This window comes from Clinocottus analis, unplaced genomic scaffold (assembly GCF_023055335.1).
Source record: "Clinocottus analis isolate CAN_PGR_092001 unplaced genomic scaffold, fCliAna1.0.p SCAF_9, whole genome shotgun sequence".
Taxonomy (NCBI): domain Eukaryota; kingdom Metazoa; phylum Chordata; class Actinopteri; order Perciformes; family Cottidae; genus Clinocottus; species Clinocottus analis.
In genome coordinates this window covers 6,686,193-6,705,215 of record NW_027176251.1, presented here as the reverse complement: position 1 = coordinate 6,705,215, position 19,023 = coordinate 6,686,193, and the positions used below count along the sequence as shown (strand labels likewise).

Below are 19,023 nucleotides of genomic sequence, written 5' to 3'. Positions count from 1 at the left end.
ATACCTGTATGTATATATATGTATATATTTATTTGTACATATATATTTTTTTTATAGATAAATGATATAATTCAAATGATAATTGAATACAATAAAATATCTCAGGTAAATCACAGTATAACATGGTACATTCTCAAAAACATAGTATATTTTAATATATTCTTTTTTCTTAGCATAAAATAAAATAAATAAAACAAAGAGGGTTTTTAAGAGTCACTTCTGTTCATGCAGTCACAGACTTAAGTATTAGCGCCTCAATAGAAATCAATAATGCTCAATGACATACCAGGTTTAAGCCCTGTTGATTGGTTGAAAATGACTTTGTTCTACTACACAGAAAGCAGTTGAACTGGTTTCCACTGTTGGGGTGCAGAGTAGAGCGAGCTTACTACCGAACTGAAAGGTGGCTCCCCTGGGTCCTAAGCATTTGCTACAATTCAACTACACAACCCTTCCACCACAATTCTCTTTGATTTCATTCAGCTAAACATGCAATGATTCTGGGGCTTTCCAAACAATGGGAAAAGGCAAAAGCATATATCTAAAAACAAAGTTTTTAGATGTTTTTAAAAAATATTGCCCCACACAGACTTAGAAAAAAAGCAATCCATGTGCAGATAAAAGGTAGGGTCTGCCCATATTGAAAGGCAAAGGAGGAAAAGGGGAATTGAGAAGGTCAACTAACCCTTCGATCTGTGACGACATGCACAAACACAACGCACAGTCCCTCACATAGCAGGTCAACACCCCCAGCCCCAACCCCCCTCCTTCTAGCCATTATCAACAGCATCCAAAAAGCTACAAAGTCTAAAAGTAGGTGTTTTTTTGCTACATCATGTCAAAGCTACATTCAACTACAATAGAAGAAGAGCTTGGCTGTGGCTGGTCTTAGTGTGAGACATGAGGTGGATATGTTGAAAATGGAGTGTATGCATTGCAATGTTGGCAACATTGGCACAGTTTACACAGTAGATGGCTTTTGGCACAGCGCACAGAAGGTCCAATGCTACAGTTCACTACTCTCCCTTGAACACATAGCATTTTGTATTCATATTGGTCAGCCAGAGCCAGGTGCTGTGGACTTTAACTCATTTATTACAATCACATCTGACCAAATTAGATTAAGCTGATCCCCCCCAAAAGGAAAATCAGTGAAGATGTGGAACATCTGACTCTTGCTGAAACAAATGATCCAGAGGAAAAACAATTACAATGTCTCAGATGCAAACAGATGTGCCATTGCATTGCTGTCACATTGAAGGTGGGAATATTGCTCAAAGTCAAACAGTCATCTGATGATCTTGATTACAGGACTTATTACTGACTGCATTCAGTCAAGTCTCAGCTGTTGTATATGCACCTCAAATTGGAACTTTAAACATTCACAGTATATCGTTCAGTCTTAATTGCCAAAAGGAAATAATAAGCACAAGATCATTACCTCACTCATCTGTGGTACTTTGTTATTTGAACCTTAGTAACAGTGAATTTTATTGTCCATAATAGCAACATGAGTGAACATCAAGTGAATAGTTTTCCACACATCAGCAAATTATACTACCTGTAAATTGTGCGGTTACAACTTTGGCACGGATGTCTGAAAAATACAATGAATGTTGTGCTTCATATAATCCATCATCTACAAACTCTGCCAAGATACAATATAGAAGTGAAATACAGTGATATCCTAAGAGAGCTTTTACAATACACTGCACTTGGTTTCAATAATTCCTCTGAATAAATCCTGACTGGCAACTTTTATAAAAATAATAAAGTTCATAGCTGCACACTCTGCATCATACTTTGCTCTGTATCATGTAGCTACAATTATTAAACTTGCCACAAGCCCATTGCACAATTGTCTCCAAAGCATATTTGAATATTATGCAGCCATCTAGTGCCAATTACAGATATTGCACTATTCATCCCTTTGATCCACTAACATGATGGTGAATTATGCATTTTTCACATGTGTAAAGAAAAGACGGTGTCTTTCTATATATGAAAACAAATTACTTGGAAATCAATCCTGCTTTAAACCTGTTGAGTGGAAATTTGGCACTGCTTTTGAATCATTCTCACTTCCAACACTAGCCACATCCAGCCTCCTCTTTATTAAAACACTAACACAGTGAGAGAAATATATTGATAGAATAAAAAAGAGGGCATGGGGAGAAAAGTCTGAGTAAGAAAGAAAAGAAGAGACAGACGAAAAAGAATCTGCTACATGTCTTTTTTTGTTATTGTTATTTCTCTTTTTAAAGTTCAGTTTGTTGTTCAAATACTTTGATGCTCAACTGTGTTCGCGTTCTGGTTGGAACAGAGGGGACATGACAAGCTCCAGCAGAGAGAAGAAGGTTCCTGTTCAATCTGATTGGTTAAAAGGGTTTCTAGTAAAACATGACATCACGTAGATGGTCCTGGGGTAGAGCTAGATGGTCTGATGGTGTCAAAGGAGGTCAAAGGGCTAATAATTAGCACTGTCCTCGCTGCCCAGTGAAAGGTGATCAGGCAGACAGAGTGCATGAGAGAGCTGACTGCATTGCTTTTCATATCAACTCATTTACAAAAGGGAAGAAGAGGGGCCAGTGTCTCCAAGACCAAGAAGAAGTCCACCAATCCAGTTCAAAAGCCAACAGCCAATGAGGACAGGCAGCCAGAGTATATTGACTAAACACTGGCCTCTTTTGGGAGAGGGGTGGGTCTCTCCACATCCCACCGAGGTGTGTTCTCAAAGCCAGAGGGAGGGAGACGTTTTGAGCATATATCTGTGCGTGTACGTGGGTGTGTGTGTTCGTGCATGTGTGTGTGTGTGTGTGTTTGTGTGTACAAACATGACATCATTACTCACAAGCTGGAGACTACTCTTATCCATAGTTGTGACTCGGGGAGGGGAGGAGAACCGAAGATGACATCACAAAGCTCAATTCTGAGCGGAGAAGAAGTTCGGGAGCTCCCGCCCCCGGTGATGCGTCGCCTTCACTCTCGTCGTCATGGGAACCATCCAAACGGATGTAGCTCACCCTGGTGTGGCGTCTCACTGTCGCCCTCACAAGAACGCTGACAATGGAGCGGGTGGCGGTGGAGTTGCTCTCACACAGAGTACTGCTAGCTGTAGAACTACTGTCCATGCTAGTTCCTGCAGTGACGGTTGCTAATTGATTACCTATGTTCACCAAGGCAGCGATATCTCTGGTGTCATCCCTGGCTCCAGCTGCCATGGCACCACGGTTCTCAATAGCAATGTTGCTTGCTCCCACGTCTCCCTCTCTCCTCTCCCCCTGTCATACCTCGCTCTCCAGGCTGGAGAAGTGGGCCGACCCTCGGCGAGAGCATAGGCTCTTGGCTTTGAGTGGCAGGTGTGGGGAGTAGAACCTCCGTGGCTGTGGCACAGAGCGCAGTCTCTGATACTGGAGTTTGGCACTGGCCGAAGCCTGTGCCTGGCCCTGGCCTACCATTCCTACCCCTGCTGGTGGTGAGACAGAGGAAGAGGAGGGTGGAGGCGGGATGGGCATTGGTAGGGAGGTGGGAGACATGGACGGCTGGGGTGACGACGGTGAGGGCTGAGGTGGATGGTCTGTGGGCTGTGTGCTGAGGCTGAGGTTAGATTGGCTGCCTGATTTGGCCTGACTGGGATCTGGTTTCGGGGGCAGAGGCTTGGGACGAGAGCCACCACTGAAGCTGTGGCAGTGGGGAATAAGCTCTTCCTGACTATGAGAAAGCGCCGTGGTTCCTCTCTTGGAGTGGGAGGTGTGCGAGCGGCTGTGGGGATGAGGGTAAGGATGGGGTTGGGGGTAAAGGCTGCAGGAACACATGGTGGCCCGTCTTGCTTCTTCCCCTCTGTTTCTAGCTCGCCCCTTGCTTTTTCCTCCTCCACTCTTCCACTTTTTCTCTCCCTTTACAGGGATCTTGTCCATAGACCAGTATCTTCTAGGTGGAGGGAAGGCTGCAGGGGGCGGCGGCCACTGTGAGCCGAGCCCTCCACTCCCTCCCCCTGAGCCCCAACCTACTCCTGGCCCTGAACCCCAGAAATCAGCACCAATCCATCCCTCTGCCCGAGTTCCTAGCAAGGAATCATCCCGACTGTTGATACTGCCCCCCTTCTCTCTGGAGGGGTAGGTACCAAAGAACCAGCCTCCTCCCCCTATACCCCCTATCCCCGTGCTGCCCCCCCCTGCACCTCCTTCCCAGTATCTTTCAAAACGACCAAACTCCCCCGACGAGCCCTCATCTGAATAACTGTCCTCTGCCCTGGCCCTGTCCCTCTCTGACTCAGACACTGCTCTCCTACCTGCTCTCCTTCCCCTATCCGCCACCCGCTCCCTTACTCTGTCCCTTTCCTCCTCTTCCTCATCATCGTCATCATCGTCATCATCATCATCATCCTCAGATTCCCACTCAGGGAAGGAAAGCCCTTCTCTTGTTGGTGCTTTCTCTTTTTCATAATGCATTAACAACGGACGCCGCTCTCCGACTCTCCCACTGTCATCTCTGTCCAACCCATCACTTCTTCTCCGCTTGGAGGATGGAAGGAGTGGGTGGAGGGATGTTGGAGGAGTATTAGAATCATTCCCTCTTCCATTCACCCAAAATTTCACAGATGCAGGGAGTTTGTTGAGGTTAGGGTAACGCTTATTGGCGACACGATGTCTTGAATGAGAATGTGAGGATTTGGGACGCCTCTCCCTGCTTCTGCTGCTGTCCTCCTGTTCCCTGTCATTGCCTTCATCTCCTTCCCTCCTTCCTCTCTCCCTATCTCCTTCCCACGAATCCCGTCCCTTCTCCCCAAATGTGCTCCGATACTGAGCAGAGAAGGAGTAGTCTTGTAGTCCTCCTTCCCTCTCTCCTTCTACCTCTCCTTCCCTCTCTGGCTCTACATCGCCCTCTTCTGGCTCAGAGCGTCTTCCCCCAATTGACTTCTTCCTTTTCTCTGTCTTAAGCTCCTTTTTCTTCTTCTTTTTTACCTTTCGCCGCTTCCTTTCTCTCTCGCGCTCTCTTTCCCTTTCTTCCCTCTTTTTCCTCTTTTTGTTCTTTTTCTTCTTCTTCTTTTCTTTTTCTTTTTCTTTTCTCCTCTTCTTTTCCCTTTTTTGCCTCTCAGCATCGCCACCCGCTCCACTCCTCTCTCTCTCACTCCAGCTTGCCCACCACTCTTGGAGCTGAGACAGTTGGCTTCCTCCTCTCTCCCTCTCCCGTTCCCTTTCTCTGTCACCCCAGGATGTGCGTGGTTTCCTGGGGGGTATGGGTGGCGGCAAGCGCCCATGGCTGAGGGAACGAGGCCGAATGATTGAGCGTTCCCTCTCCCTCCCCCTGCCAAGGAGGAGGCTTGACTCTTCTGTCAGCTCCTCATCGTCGTCGTCATCTTCTCCATCTATTCCTCCAGTCCTGTCCCGTGTGCTCCTAGATGAGCTGTAAGAGTAGGTGGGAGAGGTGGAGCGCGAAGATGAGGCAGATGAGGACGTGGATGTGGATGAGGTGGTTGACGAAGAGGAGGAGGACGTATAGTGCAAAGATGCAGAGGGCGAAGGAGGGGTGTAAGAGGGGCTGAGGGGTACTGGCACAGGAAGTGAGAGCGGGGGAGAGAGGGGGCGTGCCCTCCTCCCTCCTCCCTCCCTCACTCCATCTCGTGCTCCTCCCCTCTGCCCCAGGGGAAGAATGTTCTCATACAGTGGCCCTCCAGGCTCTTTGGGCTTCTTGGGCCTACGCTTCCTCCAGAAGGATGAGGGGAGAGGGGGAGAGGGGTGTGGCAGCGGGGGTGTAGGAGGCAGAGGGGCCTGACTCTTAGGCGGCAATCTGGGAGTGCCCAGAGGTTTAACGGCCCCTTTCCCCTGACCTCCGCTGCCACCTCCCACCACCCTCTTCCCCACCCCGTGGTCCATGCCCTTTTCTGAATAGAAGGCCACACTGGCTGGAGGGGGCTGGGGGTGGCCCCTAGGCATAGTCTTGGGGGTCTGGGACCCTGCCTGCTGCTCCATGCAGGGCCCCAGTCCCTCAGGGTCAATGGGACCATAGTATCTCTTATAGCCGTCAAGTCCCCCACCCCCTCCAGCAGTTGGAGCCCAGTTTGGTGGGACTTTCTGAGCAAAGGGTCCCATGTCAGTGATGGCCCCCCTTACAGCCATTGGGTTGCTGGCTGCAGCAGATTTGGGCAGCCTCCAGCGATCCACCACAGCCAGTCTGCGGTCTGGCCGGGGCAGGAAGGTGGAGCAAGGGAGGGGTGCGCCAGCAATGGCGGTGTTGGAGGGACCCAGTGCTGTCCCAGAATGCACCACGGTGGGAGGAGAGCCCGGCAGAGGTGTTTTGTAGACGGGCTGCGGTTGCTGCTGTTGCGGTGGTTGCTGCTGTTGCGCCATGGCAATGACTGGATTGGTCATAGACGTTGATACAACATGTGGCTGGGACGGAACTGTGACCATTGCTGTGTGGTGATGAGTGGGCAAAGATTTTGCTCCACCTGGTGCTGTTTCATCCTCAAAGCTACAGCAACTATACATGCCCTAAGAAAAAGAGAGAACACAAATCAAGACCACAGAGAAACAGAGTAAGAGTTTCTTAGCAAAATAAAGTAAACTGTATTTCTTGAAATAACAAAAATAAATGTAATCAAGTGAATGTAAATAGAGGAATATGTGGGCAAATAAATGTAAAAACATAGATACAGCAGACTGCAGATATCGTGCCACATATGTACAAAAGGCATTGTGTTACTGTATGTACATGAGAGATAGAGCGACAGAGAAAGAGGAGAAGAAAATTGTAAAACAGAAATCTAAGTAGATTGGGTTTTCAAAAGAACTGCAAGATTGCTATTTTTCAGATAAACATCCATTCCTATTTATAGTACAGCTGTGTATTGTTTGGTTAATGGAATTGAATACATAAATGCATAAATTAAGACCGTTGTGGTGAAAAAGGACAAATTATTATCAGTGGGGCTACAATAATCACATGCACATGGTGTGGGCTGCATCTATCAAGGTCACTGTCAAAGGAACAGGATATCCAGAGTGTGAGCGGAATTGAATTTCAATTAATCTTCTGAATTGACTGAGTGGAATTGAATTGACCCTGGACCTCACACTTTCTAACACTTACACCCAGTAACAGATAAGGGCACATACAAGCATGAACACAGATGTTCTCACACAGTGTTTGCACAGCTTTTTTCGTTCAAACCATGTTGTCCTGTTATAGACTAGCATAGTTTTAGTGCACTAAATTGTAAAAATACCCGCTTGTTGCTGCAAAAAAGCATAAAAGTTAAACATCGCCAGCAAAAATGTGGATTTACAACTTTACTAAAACACTTAATAGAATGTCTACAAAACAGCAAGACATTTTTGTGTGCCAGTTCTGAAAAAAACACTATGTATACGGATACACACACACCCACCAACACAAAGATAAAAACACCTACCCTGCTGATTGCCAGGAGAAAGTCCAATTTGCCAGAACTGGTGGCCATGCAGTGGCGAAGCTTCCAGTAGATCAAGTGTTCCCAAGCAAACACCAGCAAACTGAGGCCCATAGCCACCAGCAGCATGTAGAAGACCCCAGCCATGTTGTCAATATCCAGTTTACTGCTCATCACCTCAATTTTGTCATTATGGCAGATCCCTGATAGCCAGAGGCGCTCCAGCATCTCAATCTCATCTGGAAAGGGAAGTGTGTGGGGAGGGGTGGAGAAAAAGAAGCAGGAAAAAAGGAAATAGATGAGGTTAAAAGGCGGTAAAAGTAGAGGGTGAAAGAAGAGAGAGAATGTGGAGAGAGTAGAAGGAGGCATAATAAAAATATAAAGTAAAGTAAGACAGGAAAAGACACGTAGAGGATAAGAGAAAAGAGATGGGATCAGGTTAAATACATGAAGAATTAAGGCTGGGGGGGTCTAGGGGTTATTTCAAGGTTATAGAGAAAGACAGACAGACAGACAGACAGACAGACAGGCAGACAAATGGAGACAGGGGCAATAGATAGTGACAGGGGCCACAGAGGGAGACAGAAAGACTAATAATAAGCACTAAAGTACAGGTCTACGGTATTGCTTGCTGTTTGCCCATTATCCAATGTGACTTCTCAAGGTCAGAGGTCAGTATCAAAAAAGCAGCACTGTGTCCAAAGTAACAAAGAGGAAGGAGCCTGAGACGGAAAGAGAGAGTCCAAAACAATAAAGTAGCACTGAGAAGTAAAATGGCACAGACAACCTAATCTCAACGTTGTAACCCAGAGTAAATGAGGAGAGGAGAAGGGGAGACCAGGAGCCACAGTCAGATGGTTGGATAGGTTGAACAAGCATGGAAGAGAGGGAGAGGGGTAATGAGAGTTGGGAAGAATGTCTCAGAAAAAAAGAGAGGGTGCGGCATTCTCTCTCTATCCACAAATGCATCAGGGGAAATGAGACAGACAGAGCAAGTTAGAGGGAGCTGGAACAAGGAAAGCAGAGATGGAGGACGAGGGGCTGCGATTGTGTCATCATGACAAACAGCAGGAACACTCCTCAGGTTGGAGAGGATGAGTGGAGAGAAAGTGGCAAAAATGTGACAAGAGAGGGGGGAGAAAAAGAGAGAGAGAGAGAGAGAGAGAGAGAGAGAGAGAGAGAGAGAGAGAGAGAGAGAGAGAGAGAGAAGATCATAATCATTTAATTGTGCTGAAGGGATGGTCAGAATCTCCATCAAGGTGGTAAGCTCTGGGAGATCCAAGATTCCACTCTGTTAAACTACCAAGAACCAGCCAAGACCACTTTACCCACCACTCTGCCTTTTCATGTATGTATCTCACTGGCCTAGCGAATCCGAGCTGCCCTGCTAAACCTGTGATTGGCTGCGCGGGTTGCTGGTGTAACCATAGTAATGGACAGCCAGAAAATGCAGAGTATGATTCATGATGGAATTAAAAAGCCTTATTCTCCGAAAGAACTCATAATGGCATAATCTTTCAGTAACACCTAAAGAAGATGAGCAGCACTGCAATAACCAGGTCAGCAGGTTGCATTATATTTATTTTAATTGTACTGCATGGCACAGTCTCTGAACAACATTTAAGTAAAACTGCTGAAGCAGGGTTTAAAAGCGGACAAGTCAAGCATCCACTTGCAACACTACACTGCTCTGCGAAAACTCAAGCTTTAGCTTTTCATTTGTGCCATCATTAGCCGTGCTTGCGTAGCGTAGATGAAGCCGACCCAGTCATCTGTGTGATCTGGCTAATGTGTCTCCTGTAGAACATCATTAGCCAATCAGCCGTGGCCTCCAGCTACAGCAACAGATGGACACGGTGCTACTGCAGCCCACTGGCAGACTCAGGTAACAACTCCCTGTCTCGCATTCATTCATACACACATACATTCCAAGACACAAAGGTCTGTTTTTAACTCCGGAGCATAGCCCCATTGAAGAGGATTTAACGGTGTCATTGACCTTCAGTAGCAGCTGTGTGTCCAAACAGGAGCCTGATGTGAAAACAGCAAGTGTCTTAGTGAAGGGTACAGATAAACAGGTACTCTCATGTCTGTCCTCCACTTCACAAGAGCCAGTCGAATCCTTTTTCTAAGCTCTAAGTCTCATCTCCTGGCTTTCCTGCCATTTGACTTCCAGTGATTCATCTTGTGCTTCTTCGTCTCCCTCTTTCACAATCTGACTCTTTCTCACTGTGCTGGTTTCTTCCCTCCCTTAGGCCTTTGTGATGCCAGTTGTCTCTACCTCTCAGTCGCAGCCAGCTCAGTCCTGCCAAATCTGACAGGTGTGTCAAATCCACACTCCACCTCTGTCGTTTCTGGCAGGTCAGGTCAGGTAGAGCTGGCACACTGCAAACATAGAGCTGGCATCCACCACAAAGACATTATTTAATAAAGGAAACTGTATTTGTTTGTAAGTGTGTGTATGTAAATGTGTAAGTGCCTGCATGCATGCTTGCATTTTTCCAGACATGGCATGATGCCAGACATGTCCAGAGATGCTGAGCTCCACAGTTGTTGAGCAGTAAACCATGACCCGTATACTCCTGTGCTTTTATCATAACGAGACAAACCTCTCAGCATTCATTGCAAGATTTCAGAAGGAAAAAAAAGAGAAAAAACACCCTTACAGCCAAGAACTGTAAACCCATATTCTCTTCTTTTTCTTTTTTTTTTTAACTCACTGAATAATATATTCTTGGAATCAAAATCCTGACACTGTGCAAAAAATAGAAGTGGATCTGATAAGAAGGAAAAGAGAAATCTTGCCACTCAGCAGTTTTGCTTTTATCACGATACAAGTTGTATTGCGATCAATGGACCTTCTCTAAAGCCGTGGTATGAATCACCAGAGGCAGCAACGAGGAGAACAATACACTCGCAGGGTTGACAAAGCAGTGGCGGACTCTTCTCTAGTGCCCCTCTAATGCAGTTGTAAAATGATATGATTCAACATGGCACGGTACATAATGATGTAACACTGTGACATGATTTAGCTCGGATGAAGGTGTGATGTGAGTCCTTGAGCCGCAGGGCGATTGTTGAGATGCAGCCTTTGAGGTCACGCTGAATGTGAGCCCCCCCTACACCCCACCCCCTCCCCCAACACACACACACACACACACACACACACACCCTCCCTTTACCATGAAACAAACTAATCCTCTTCCTTAGTAATCCACTCCAATAACGCCTGCCTACAACTAGAACCCTCAGCATTCAACACCAGCCTGTAACTCGATCCATCCGGCGAACACAGCTGATGTTAACAGCGTTCGCGACACAGAACAGAAGCAAGGACAAGGGAATGTGCCACAAATTAAAAGAAACAACAGACATAGCATGTCAAGGCTGTCTGGGCTTTCTGTTTTATTGCACACATGCACGTACATGCTTGCACACACGCGCATGCACGCATGCACGCACACACGCACACACACATACACACACACACATACATACACACCCTTTTCTAGGTCCAACTATTCAGCTCCAGACACCGGTCTTATTTAATGGATCTTGGCACCAAATTGGCATTATCAGTGTGTAAGCAGCTGAAGTGTCCGTGTGCCAGAAACAGCTAAAGGGCTTTGTCCGCCACGCCATAAGCAAAGCTGATTTAAAATACAAGGAAAAGCCAAACAAGCAGCATCCGATTGAGACAATAAATGCGTGTGGCAGACTGTGTAAAATGACAATCAAGCATTAGTGTCCTGACAACTATTCTAAAAACAGATTATGTCTGTCAGAAACAAGGAACTGTCCTCCCATGGATTAATCCTAGACACAAGTGTTTGCAGCAGAAGAGCATGTTAATCATGTTCCCATATTTATTAATAATAAATGATCCAATCTATTTTATATATCTCTTTTTGCTTCAGTGCACTCGTTTCATGTTCACAGTATTTTCAGGTGTTTCTCTTCAGTTAATTTGGTTCTCACTCCCTGAGTCAGGATCAGCTAATCTGTGATGAGTGTAAATGGGATCGTCTTTTTTTGCAACATTGACTCACACAGGTAAATCCCTTTTTTTTCTTCCATTCATAAGCCCATAGGGAAAGAAGGAAAAGAGAGTGAAAGTCTGATAGATTGAAAGGAGTGAAAACAGGGAATGGGGAAGTAATTTCTGCAATGTCTGAAACCAAAAAAACATTTTCTGGTAGCACTTTATAATAACTACACATTATTTAGCATTAGTAAAGCATGAGTAAACACTTAATTCAGCGCCTCACATCACCTGGCCACTGTTCTTTCTGAGTGTAAACGTGTCGCTCGCGGTGATGACATCACCATCATTGTGCGTGTCTGAATAGCTCCGGCCAGGTGATGAAACTGAGGCGATGCCCGTCAATGGCACAAGTGTTGAGTATGTTTTATAGTTTGCTGGTACATACATATGTCATAGACGAAGACGTCACAACAGATTAAAAAAACACAACAAAAAACACAATAAAACAAACAAAAACAGATAAAAGCAGGTCATAAATTGGTAGGTATTTAAACAAATGCAAAATAAGGGCAAAGTAGTTCAGCCACATATGAAGGAGTCTCGCGGTGTCGTGCTCTGTACGTGAGGGTGAGGATTTTAAAGTGGATCCTATGATCTACGGGGGAGACCTACGGGGTAAACATACGCAATCCTCGTGCCACTGACGGGCATCTCACCCCATCACCATCTTCTTTATCACTTTGTATTGTGTCTATTTCCCTTTTCTGTTGAGATGATAACTGAGACTTTTGTTAGCTTTAAGGCACTGCTGGCCTTTCACTGTCAATTGGGTTGAACATATAGATAGTCCTCACTTTAGTTAGGGTCACACAAAATACTTAACTAATACTTATTTAATGAACAGTGACTACCTGAATTAATCATTAATTAATTAAAACATGTTTATAAAGCACATGTTAACCATTAGTCCATATATGAGTCCTTAATAATTGGTTTGCAATATATTTTACTTCATTTACAAATAGGGAATCCATAATTTATAAAGTATGAAAACCCAAACATGAAACGCATAATAGTCAAGCTTATTAATCAAGAATAAAACATTTATAACTGTGTTTATTAAAATGCATACAAATGAGTTACTAATGAGTATTCATGTTGAAACAATGCTTTATAAATAATAAATTAAGTGATTACTCATGCTTTACTAATGCTAAGTAGTGTGTACCAATTGTCCTCTTGCTTCCATCTCCCTTTTTATTTCCCCTCCTTTCCAGTAGCCAATATAGATGTCTACAAACCTCTTACCCATCACACTCAGCCACCTCATACACTCCATTATTTCATCACAATTGAAACACCTTACAGCCATTGCTCCCTCCACACCTTGTACTCCCCCATCCACTTCACAACATCCTCTCATTCATCTACCCCCTGTGTCCTCCATTCACCCCCCGCGCTTGTTCTACTCTGTCGCTCATTTCTCTGTGCTGTCATTCTACCTATAACCTTCCCTTTGCCCCTCCATTGTTTAATTATTTCCCTTTCTTCCCTCCCCTCCCCATAGTTCTCACCATCTCCCACCAGCTGCAGCAGGGCCAGGTCAAGAGGACGTTTCCAGCGTGAGTTTTTGTGCAGGGCGATACCGTAGCCTGTGGTGGCAAAAACCTTCCCCGAGCCTATGGTCATCACCTGAGGAAAAAGACAACGTGCACATATTAAAAAATGTATAAAAATTGACCAAGAAACAAATAGACATGACTCGAGTTTATTAGCAAAAGTGCCTGCATGGGCTGGTACTCACCTTACAACCTTCGTCCTTCCTGGCCATATAGTTCAATACTGCAGCATCATAAATAAAAGCATCCAGTTTCCTGTAAAGGAATCAAGGGAGAATTCATTCATCATTTAATGGGAGAGAGGGAGCGGAAGGATGGAGAGACTGGCTGAGGGAGGGGGGGAGGTATAAAGGTGGATTGCTGCGATGTACCTGGGAAGAGAGTTAGGGTGCAGAAATATACTGCAGACAAGCGCACAGAAAGATAGAGAGGGCATGAAAAGTTAAATCATAACAAGAAAAAGGGAAGATGGGTGGAATAGTAAAGCAGGCTTGGTGGAAAGAGTGAAAACACAAGGAGAATAAAATAAGGCAGAGATCAGGGAAAAATGTGTGAGTAAGAGGGAGAGGGAAGGTGGTGGTTGGGGAGGCGTAGGGGAGGAGGATGGGGATTTATACGGTGTGAAGAGCACAGTGACAGGGAGAGAGAGAGAGAGAGGGGGAAAGATTTACACACTTCAGGGGGAAAAGACATGGGAAAGAGCCAGAGAGTGATGAGGATTATAAAGTTTAAATACAGACACACGGAGAAAGCACACTGGGAGGGGAAAGAATGGACAGAAAAAGAGACGGAGAAAAGAGAGAAATGGTAAGATAAGAGGGCAGATGAGGCGAGAGGAAGTGTAAGATAAGCACTAAGAAAGAGAGTTTCTCAATTTTGTGCATGTTAACACTGAGTTATAAGTGCGGTGTCAAGGCAATGGGAAGGGAGAAATGATGACAGAGGCTTAGGATAAAGTAAACTGGGATTATTCAACACACGACGCGTGATAGAGATTCCACTAGAAACTGAAGGGGGAAATGCTGCTTGCACTGTATATAGTGTGTGTATGTGTGTGCGTGTGTGTACGTGTGTGTGTGTGTGGTGTGTGTGTGTGTGTGTGTGTGTGTGTGTGTGTGTGTGTGTGTGTGTGTGTGTGTGTGTGTAAAGAGAAAGAAAGTATAGGTGAGAGAGAATCTGTGCAGAAAAGTGTGACAAAAGATGTGAAATATTAGTCAGAGTTGAAAAGAATTTCCCTGTGTGATGGCTTACTAGCGAGAGAGTGAGAAGATTCAAAAAACATTTTAAAAAATCATGGAAAAGAATGGCAGCAGGTATGACTCAACAAAGACATATAATAACCATGGTTTCTCATGGGTTGATGTAAATACAGTAGAATGGAGCTCGTGGTGAGGTTGTATGTTCAACTGCTGCTTCTGACCAGCAGGATGGATTTATCACATTTCAGCAGCTCATGCCATTTCTAAATAATTGCTTTTTAAGACGTCATGTCAAACCTTTCATTACCTTGTACGGCAAAAAAAAAAAGATTTGGGGAAAAATATATACATTTTAAGAATCCTAATTTTTAGTTGTTAATGCTTTTTTCTTTGGAAAGATCTGTCAGGAAAATTGTAAATGTGAGGGAATGAACAAGTTCATGTAGTAGCAGACACACCCGGTCTTGAGGTTTAGGATAGCGTCCTCCACTCCTCTCTGGTTGTATTTGCCCATGTACTGGTGCATGCCTGGGTAGTTGGAGCGGATGTTTTTTTCTGTGCTCCCGTTGGGCACCGTGCCAAACTTCAGAGGTGGGTACTGCTCCTCGGGATGCTGAAACTAGCGGAGCAAAGGGAGGCAAGGGAGGGAGACGGAAGGGGCATGAGACACACCAGCCTGTGCACCAATCTGTCTGACCTATTTCTGTCCACTTTCCAGACTAACTTACAACACTCCGTGCACAGTCATATCTTTGAAAAGAGAGCGGTCTGTGGACTTAAAGCAGCATTTAGAACTGTCTTTAAAGTATTCGAGAACTGCGGTAATTGAGTTACGTTAAATGAGATTTTATTCATTTTTAAATTTCTGTGCTTTAATCAATTTAACATTCAAATGCACAGGATTTGGCTCCCACTAATACTTTAATTCTCCTTCTGCTCTCCCCACTTAATCAGTATTCAAGCAATGAGGTACCTTCTTGTCCGAGAGGCCAGACACTGTGTCAATGTACTCCTCCTGGATCATAAAGGCAGCCAGGTTAGCAGTGTAGGAGGCCAGAAAGATGACGGCAAAGAAGGCCCAGATCAGCACCATGATTTTGCTGGTGGTTCCTCTGGGGTTCTCCACTGGCACGGAGTTGTTGAAGACAATAGCCCACAAAAGCCATACAGACTTTCCTATGGTGAAAGTAGACCCTCCAGCCTCTGGCCAAAAGGATAACGAGGGAAAAAGAAAGAAAGAGAAAAAAGAGAGCGTAAGGAGTGGGTGACACAATAACTTTTTTCTAGACAGCAAACCCGCCAGTTCGCCGCACAATAGTGTATTCAGTAACGTGTGACTGCGGATGAAGCAGCTGATTCTAATTAAACTTCCACTAATGATCTGTAAAATAGGTTTACTGTAAATTAAAATACCCAGCAGGCTTTTTGACACCGAAGCTCAAAGGCGGTGACTATACGTTTCGAGGATGGCAGCTTTCAATCCAGCTGCTGCGTGATCTTACAAATGATTAAACCACACGGTGCAAATCCCTATACAAAGGGCTCAAACACTCCTTCCTTTATACGGCACGAGTAAAAGAGGAAGGAAGGAGAGAGATGCGGGTGAATGAGAGGGATATATGGGAGAATGACAGAGAGGTAAAATTATGGAGAGCACAGCAATCATGCAGTAAAAGAGGAAAGTCGGGTTGGGTATTGGACCGAGGCATCAGGCATACTGAATATCACAGGGGTACAAACTATGCTGTTGAATAATAAATGGATGTTTCAATATCGAGAATACTTGGATGCAGCTGTAGGTATAATTTCCTCTTTGCCACACAGTTAAGGATTCATGGCAGCAGATACAACGAATGTGACTGACCAATCAGACAGCAGGGAAGCAATCAGTAGAAACAAACCACATGTAACCACATTCCAGGAGTGGGCTCAATGCTCGCCCATTTGATCCATGCGGCAACAGCAATGGAGACCCATCCATCAGACTGGAAAAGACAGACAGCTAAGGTCCATCACTCACTCTTGCCGTTCTGGAGGCTGCGGTTGTAGCCCACAGGGCTGAAGAACTCAAAGATGAAGACTGTCACAGCCACGACGGTCAGGCACATGACGAACATCATCACCCACACCGCTGGACTGTAGGGCTCTGTGGGAAAGCAAAAGAAGATTTAAATGAACGTGTAACACAAGGGCTGCGTTCTAAAATGATCATGATTACTATCAATAGAAGTGACAATAAAGTTTCACACACCTAGCACATTTTGTATTATAAACGCAGAGATGAGCCTTGTGTGCAGGGAAAAAAGAAACCGCTGGAGAAAACATATTCTCCAGAAGTCCATAAACACAGTTTTTCTTTTAACAATCACCTCAATGCGGTCTATAGCCCAATAACTGCTCTCCCGCTGGAGCCTTGAGTCTGCTGACGGAGTGAAACTACAAGTTGTGAAAACACACGCAGCTAAGAAAAAGTAATGGCTAATCTAGATGTAAGGACCAGCAGCCAAAGACCGAGGCTCTTTGTGCAAACTCAACACTTTACGATTAGATTAGATTCTGTACATCAGCTAGGCGCCGCACATAAACACAGCCTCTTACCTAAGAAAGCAGAGGGGGATACAGTTCCATTGCTCCGGGAGACCATGACACTTATCCCCGTCTCCACGAAAGGGACAGAGAAGTCCACGACTTCCGACCTCTCCTCATTGATAGTCAGCGAGCCAATGGCCATGTCGGCCCGCTTGTATACCACCTAACGGGGACAAGAGAGAAATCTAATTATGTGTAATTCCTGTGGAGAGGAGAGACAGACAAAGACCATCTTTTACAGTTCATTGAGGTTTACTTCCAGGTGAGATGGTGACATTTCTACACCTTGACCCCTTGTACATCCTCAAATGTGCCTGCATGAGAAAGGCCAAGAATTCAATCTGGTACAAACACTGAACACGTGTCTCCTGTGCATCTCTTTAGCATACAAAATGAGCTCGGGCCCTTCTCCTCCTGCCACCATCTAGAAAAACCTGAAAATCGCTGTGTCTGCTGATTGTACGAGTGAAATGTTAATCTACATTAGACATGGCACATCCGCTCTTCAGAGCAAATCAGCAGAAAAATGAAGTGAAGCGGAAAGCAAAGCAGCACCCTCCCAACCCCCACCCTCCCTCTCAACTTTGCCAAGTCTCTGGATTACCTGATCTAAGAATGGCAGGCTTTGAAACATCTGATCAAAAGACAGACATTAGTTTTTAAAAACAAAATTCACTTGGCCTTTTGCATGTGAAAATAGATTCGACAGACAGCTCTGGCCCCAGCTCAAGTTATAAATGATAGAGCCGGAGAGCGCAGTGGAACTGTTTTGGAACCCGTGACAACTGGCGTTTGGCAAGTTCCCTCGGGGACAAAGATAGAAACAGCGGGCTGCTTCAATACAAAAACATCAGCCCCCCCGTATCGATCTCAGTATGTGTGCGAGCGTGTGTGCACGCTTGTTTGTTTGTGTGTGTGCCTGTTTTTTTTCTGCCAGGTTCTCTCTGTATCATGAACCTCAGTGTGTTTTGCCGAGAAAATATCAAGGACTAATCACAACTAGCCAGGGGGTGTCTGACAATGTGTGAGTCTTTGTGCTTCTATGTGTCTCTGCAGATACACTGTGGGGAAGGCGAGTGCGAGTTAACGGCATATGTCAGCCGCCATGCTTCCCCATCTAATTTGTGTAACTGTGCATTTTCTAGTGTCTATTACAGTGTTTGTGTCTGCATATTTGTGTGTGTGTGTGTGTGTGTGTGTGTGTGTGTGTGTGTGTGTGTGTGTGTGTGTGTGTGTGTGTGTGTGTGTGTGTGTGCAAGTAACAAATGGCAGCTGTCTGATTGCTGGCAGTGGTTAAGTGGCCATAACTCTCACAGCGATTGATGTGACATAGCGTTTAACTGGTCACCCAGGACACACGAGAAAAGGCAGAGGAATGCTTTGTGGCTGGTTGACGAAAAATGCAACACAAAATATGCGGAGACACGAATATAAACTCACACACAAAGAAATATCACACACATACGCAAGTGACACGGGATCAACATTGAGAACACATTGCTCACAAAGGCAGACAAGCAGAACCACCGGCACCCGCACTGACACACACCGACACTCACCCTCACACACACACATACACGCACACACACACTAGCAGACTTGCCTCTCCAATCATGCCGTTCCAAACCCCATCAATTTTCTTCCCATGTTTCCCATTGGTCACTAAGTAAAGGTCATAGGTGAAGCCGACAATCTTGGCCAGTCTCTTGAGGATGTCAATGCAGAAGCCCTTGCAGCATTGCTTCATGGGAGCCACACCTTCATGGATGGCACTGCGAAGGAGCCACAGAGAGGTACAAATAAGTGGAAAATCTAAGGAAAAGTGTCACTATGTGAAAGGAAAGGAAAAGGAGCAAAACAGAAGGAAATAGTCACAGAGGAGGAATTTTGTGGCCTGGCACTTGGTGACAGGTTTGATTGACCAGCGGAGGATAGGTGCTGTCATCCCCTCAGAAGCTGATGAACCATAAAGCTCCACTGCGGTCATATCTGATTCCAGACCCCTGAGTCATTCCACTGATCCTCTGGAGAGCAGTCTGTTATTGATTATGGCCAGGGAGTAAAGAGACCACAGTTTTGATAGGTGATTGGTGTCACCTCGATTGGATGGCATCATGAGAGCTTAGCTTAGGAGCGCAACCATCTTTTTTTTTTGGGGGGGGGGGGTTCTCTGAATTTTCTTTTGCTTCATTACCATTGATTACAGTTTTCGCTGAAATC

At 45.3% G+C, this 19,023-nt stretch overlaps 2 protein-coding genes across 8 annotated transcripts in view; both read right to left on the bottom strand.

The window, feature by feature from the left end:
* The window catches only part of prkcg (protein kinase C, gamma), a 28,658-nt gene extending 25,670 nt beyond the window's left edge, over positions 1–2,988 (bottom strand). The window contains exon 1 of one of the 2 annotated variants that reach the window (XM_068568949.1): positions 2,852–2,988. The gene's annotated coding sequence lies outside the window, so the exon portion shown is untranslated. The remainder of the gene's footprint in view (positions 1–2,851) is intronic. The other variant, XM_068568948.1, reaches the window with a different exon arrangement.
* A 295-nt stretch (positions 2,989–3,283) lies between these two features.
* The window catches only part of LOC137780748 (glutamate receptor ionotropic, NMDA 2D), a 93,639-nt gene continuing 77,899 nt past the window's right edge, over positions 3,284–19,023 (bottom strand). For all 6 annotated transcript variants that reach the window (XM_068568943.1, XM_068568944.1, XM_068568945.1 and 3 more), the window contains 9 exons: positions 18,407–18,575; positions 16,813–16,966; positions 16,235–16,360; positions 15,188–15,417; positions 14,673–14,833; positions 13,201–13,270; positions 12,971–13,088; positions 7,415–7,650; positions 3,284–6,494 (listed from right to left, as the gene is read on the bottom strand). In XM_068568943.1, the coding sequence (XP_068425044.1) occupies positions 3,285–6,494; positions 7,415–7,650; positions 12,971–13,088; positions 13,201–13,270; positions 14,673–14,833; positions 15,188–15,417; positions 16,235–16,360; positions 16,813–16,966; positions 18,407–18,575 (4,474 nt within the window). In that variant the 3' untranslated portion in view covers position 3,284. The remainder of the gene's footprint in view (positions 6,495–7,414; positions 7,651–12,970; positions 13,089–13,200; positions 13,271–14,672; positions 14,834–15,187; positions 15,418–16,234; positions 16,361–16,812; positions 16,967–18,406; positions 18,576–19,023) is intronic.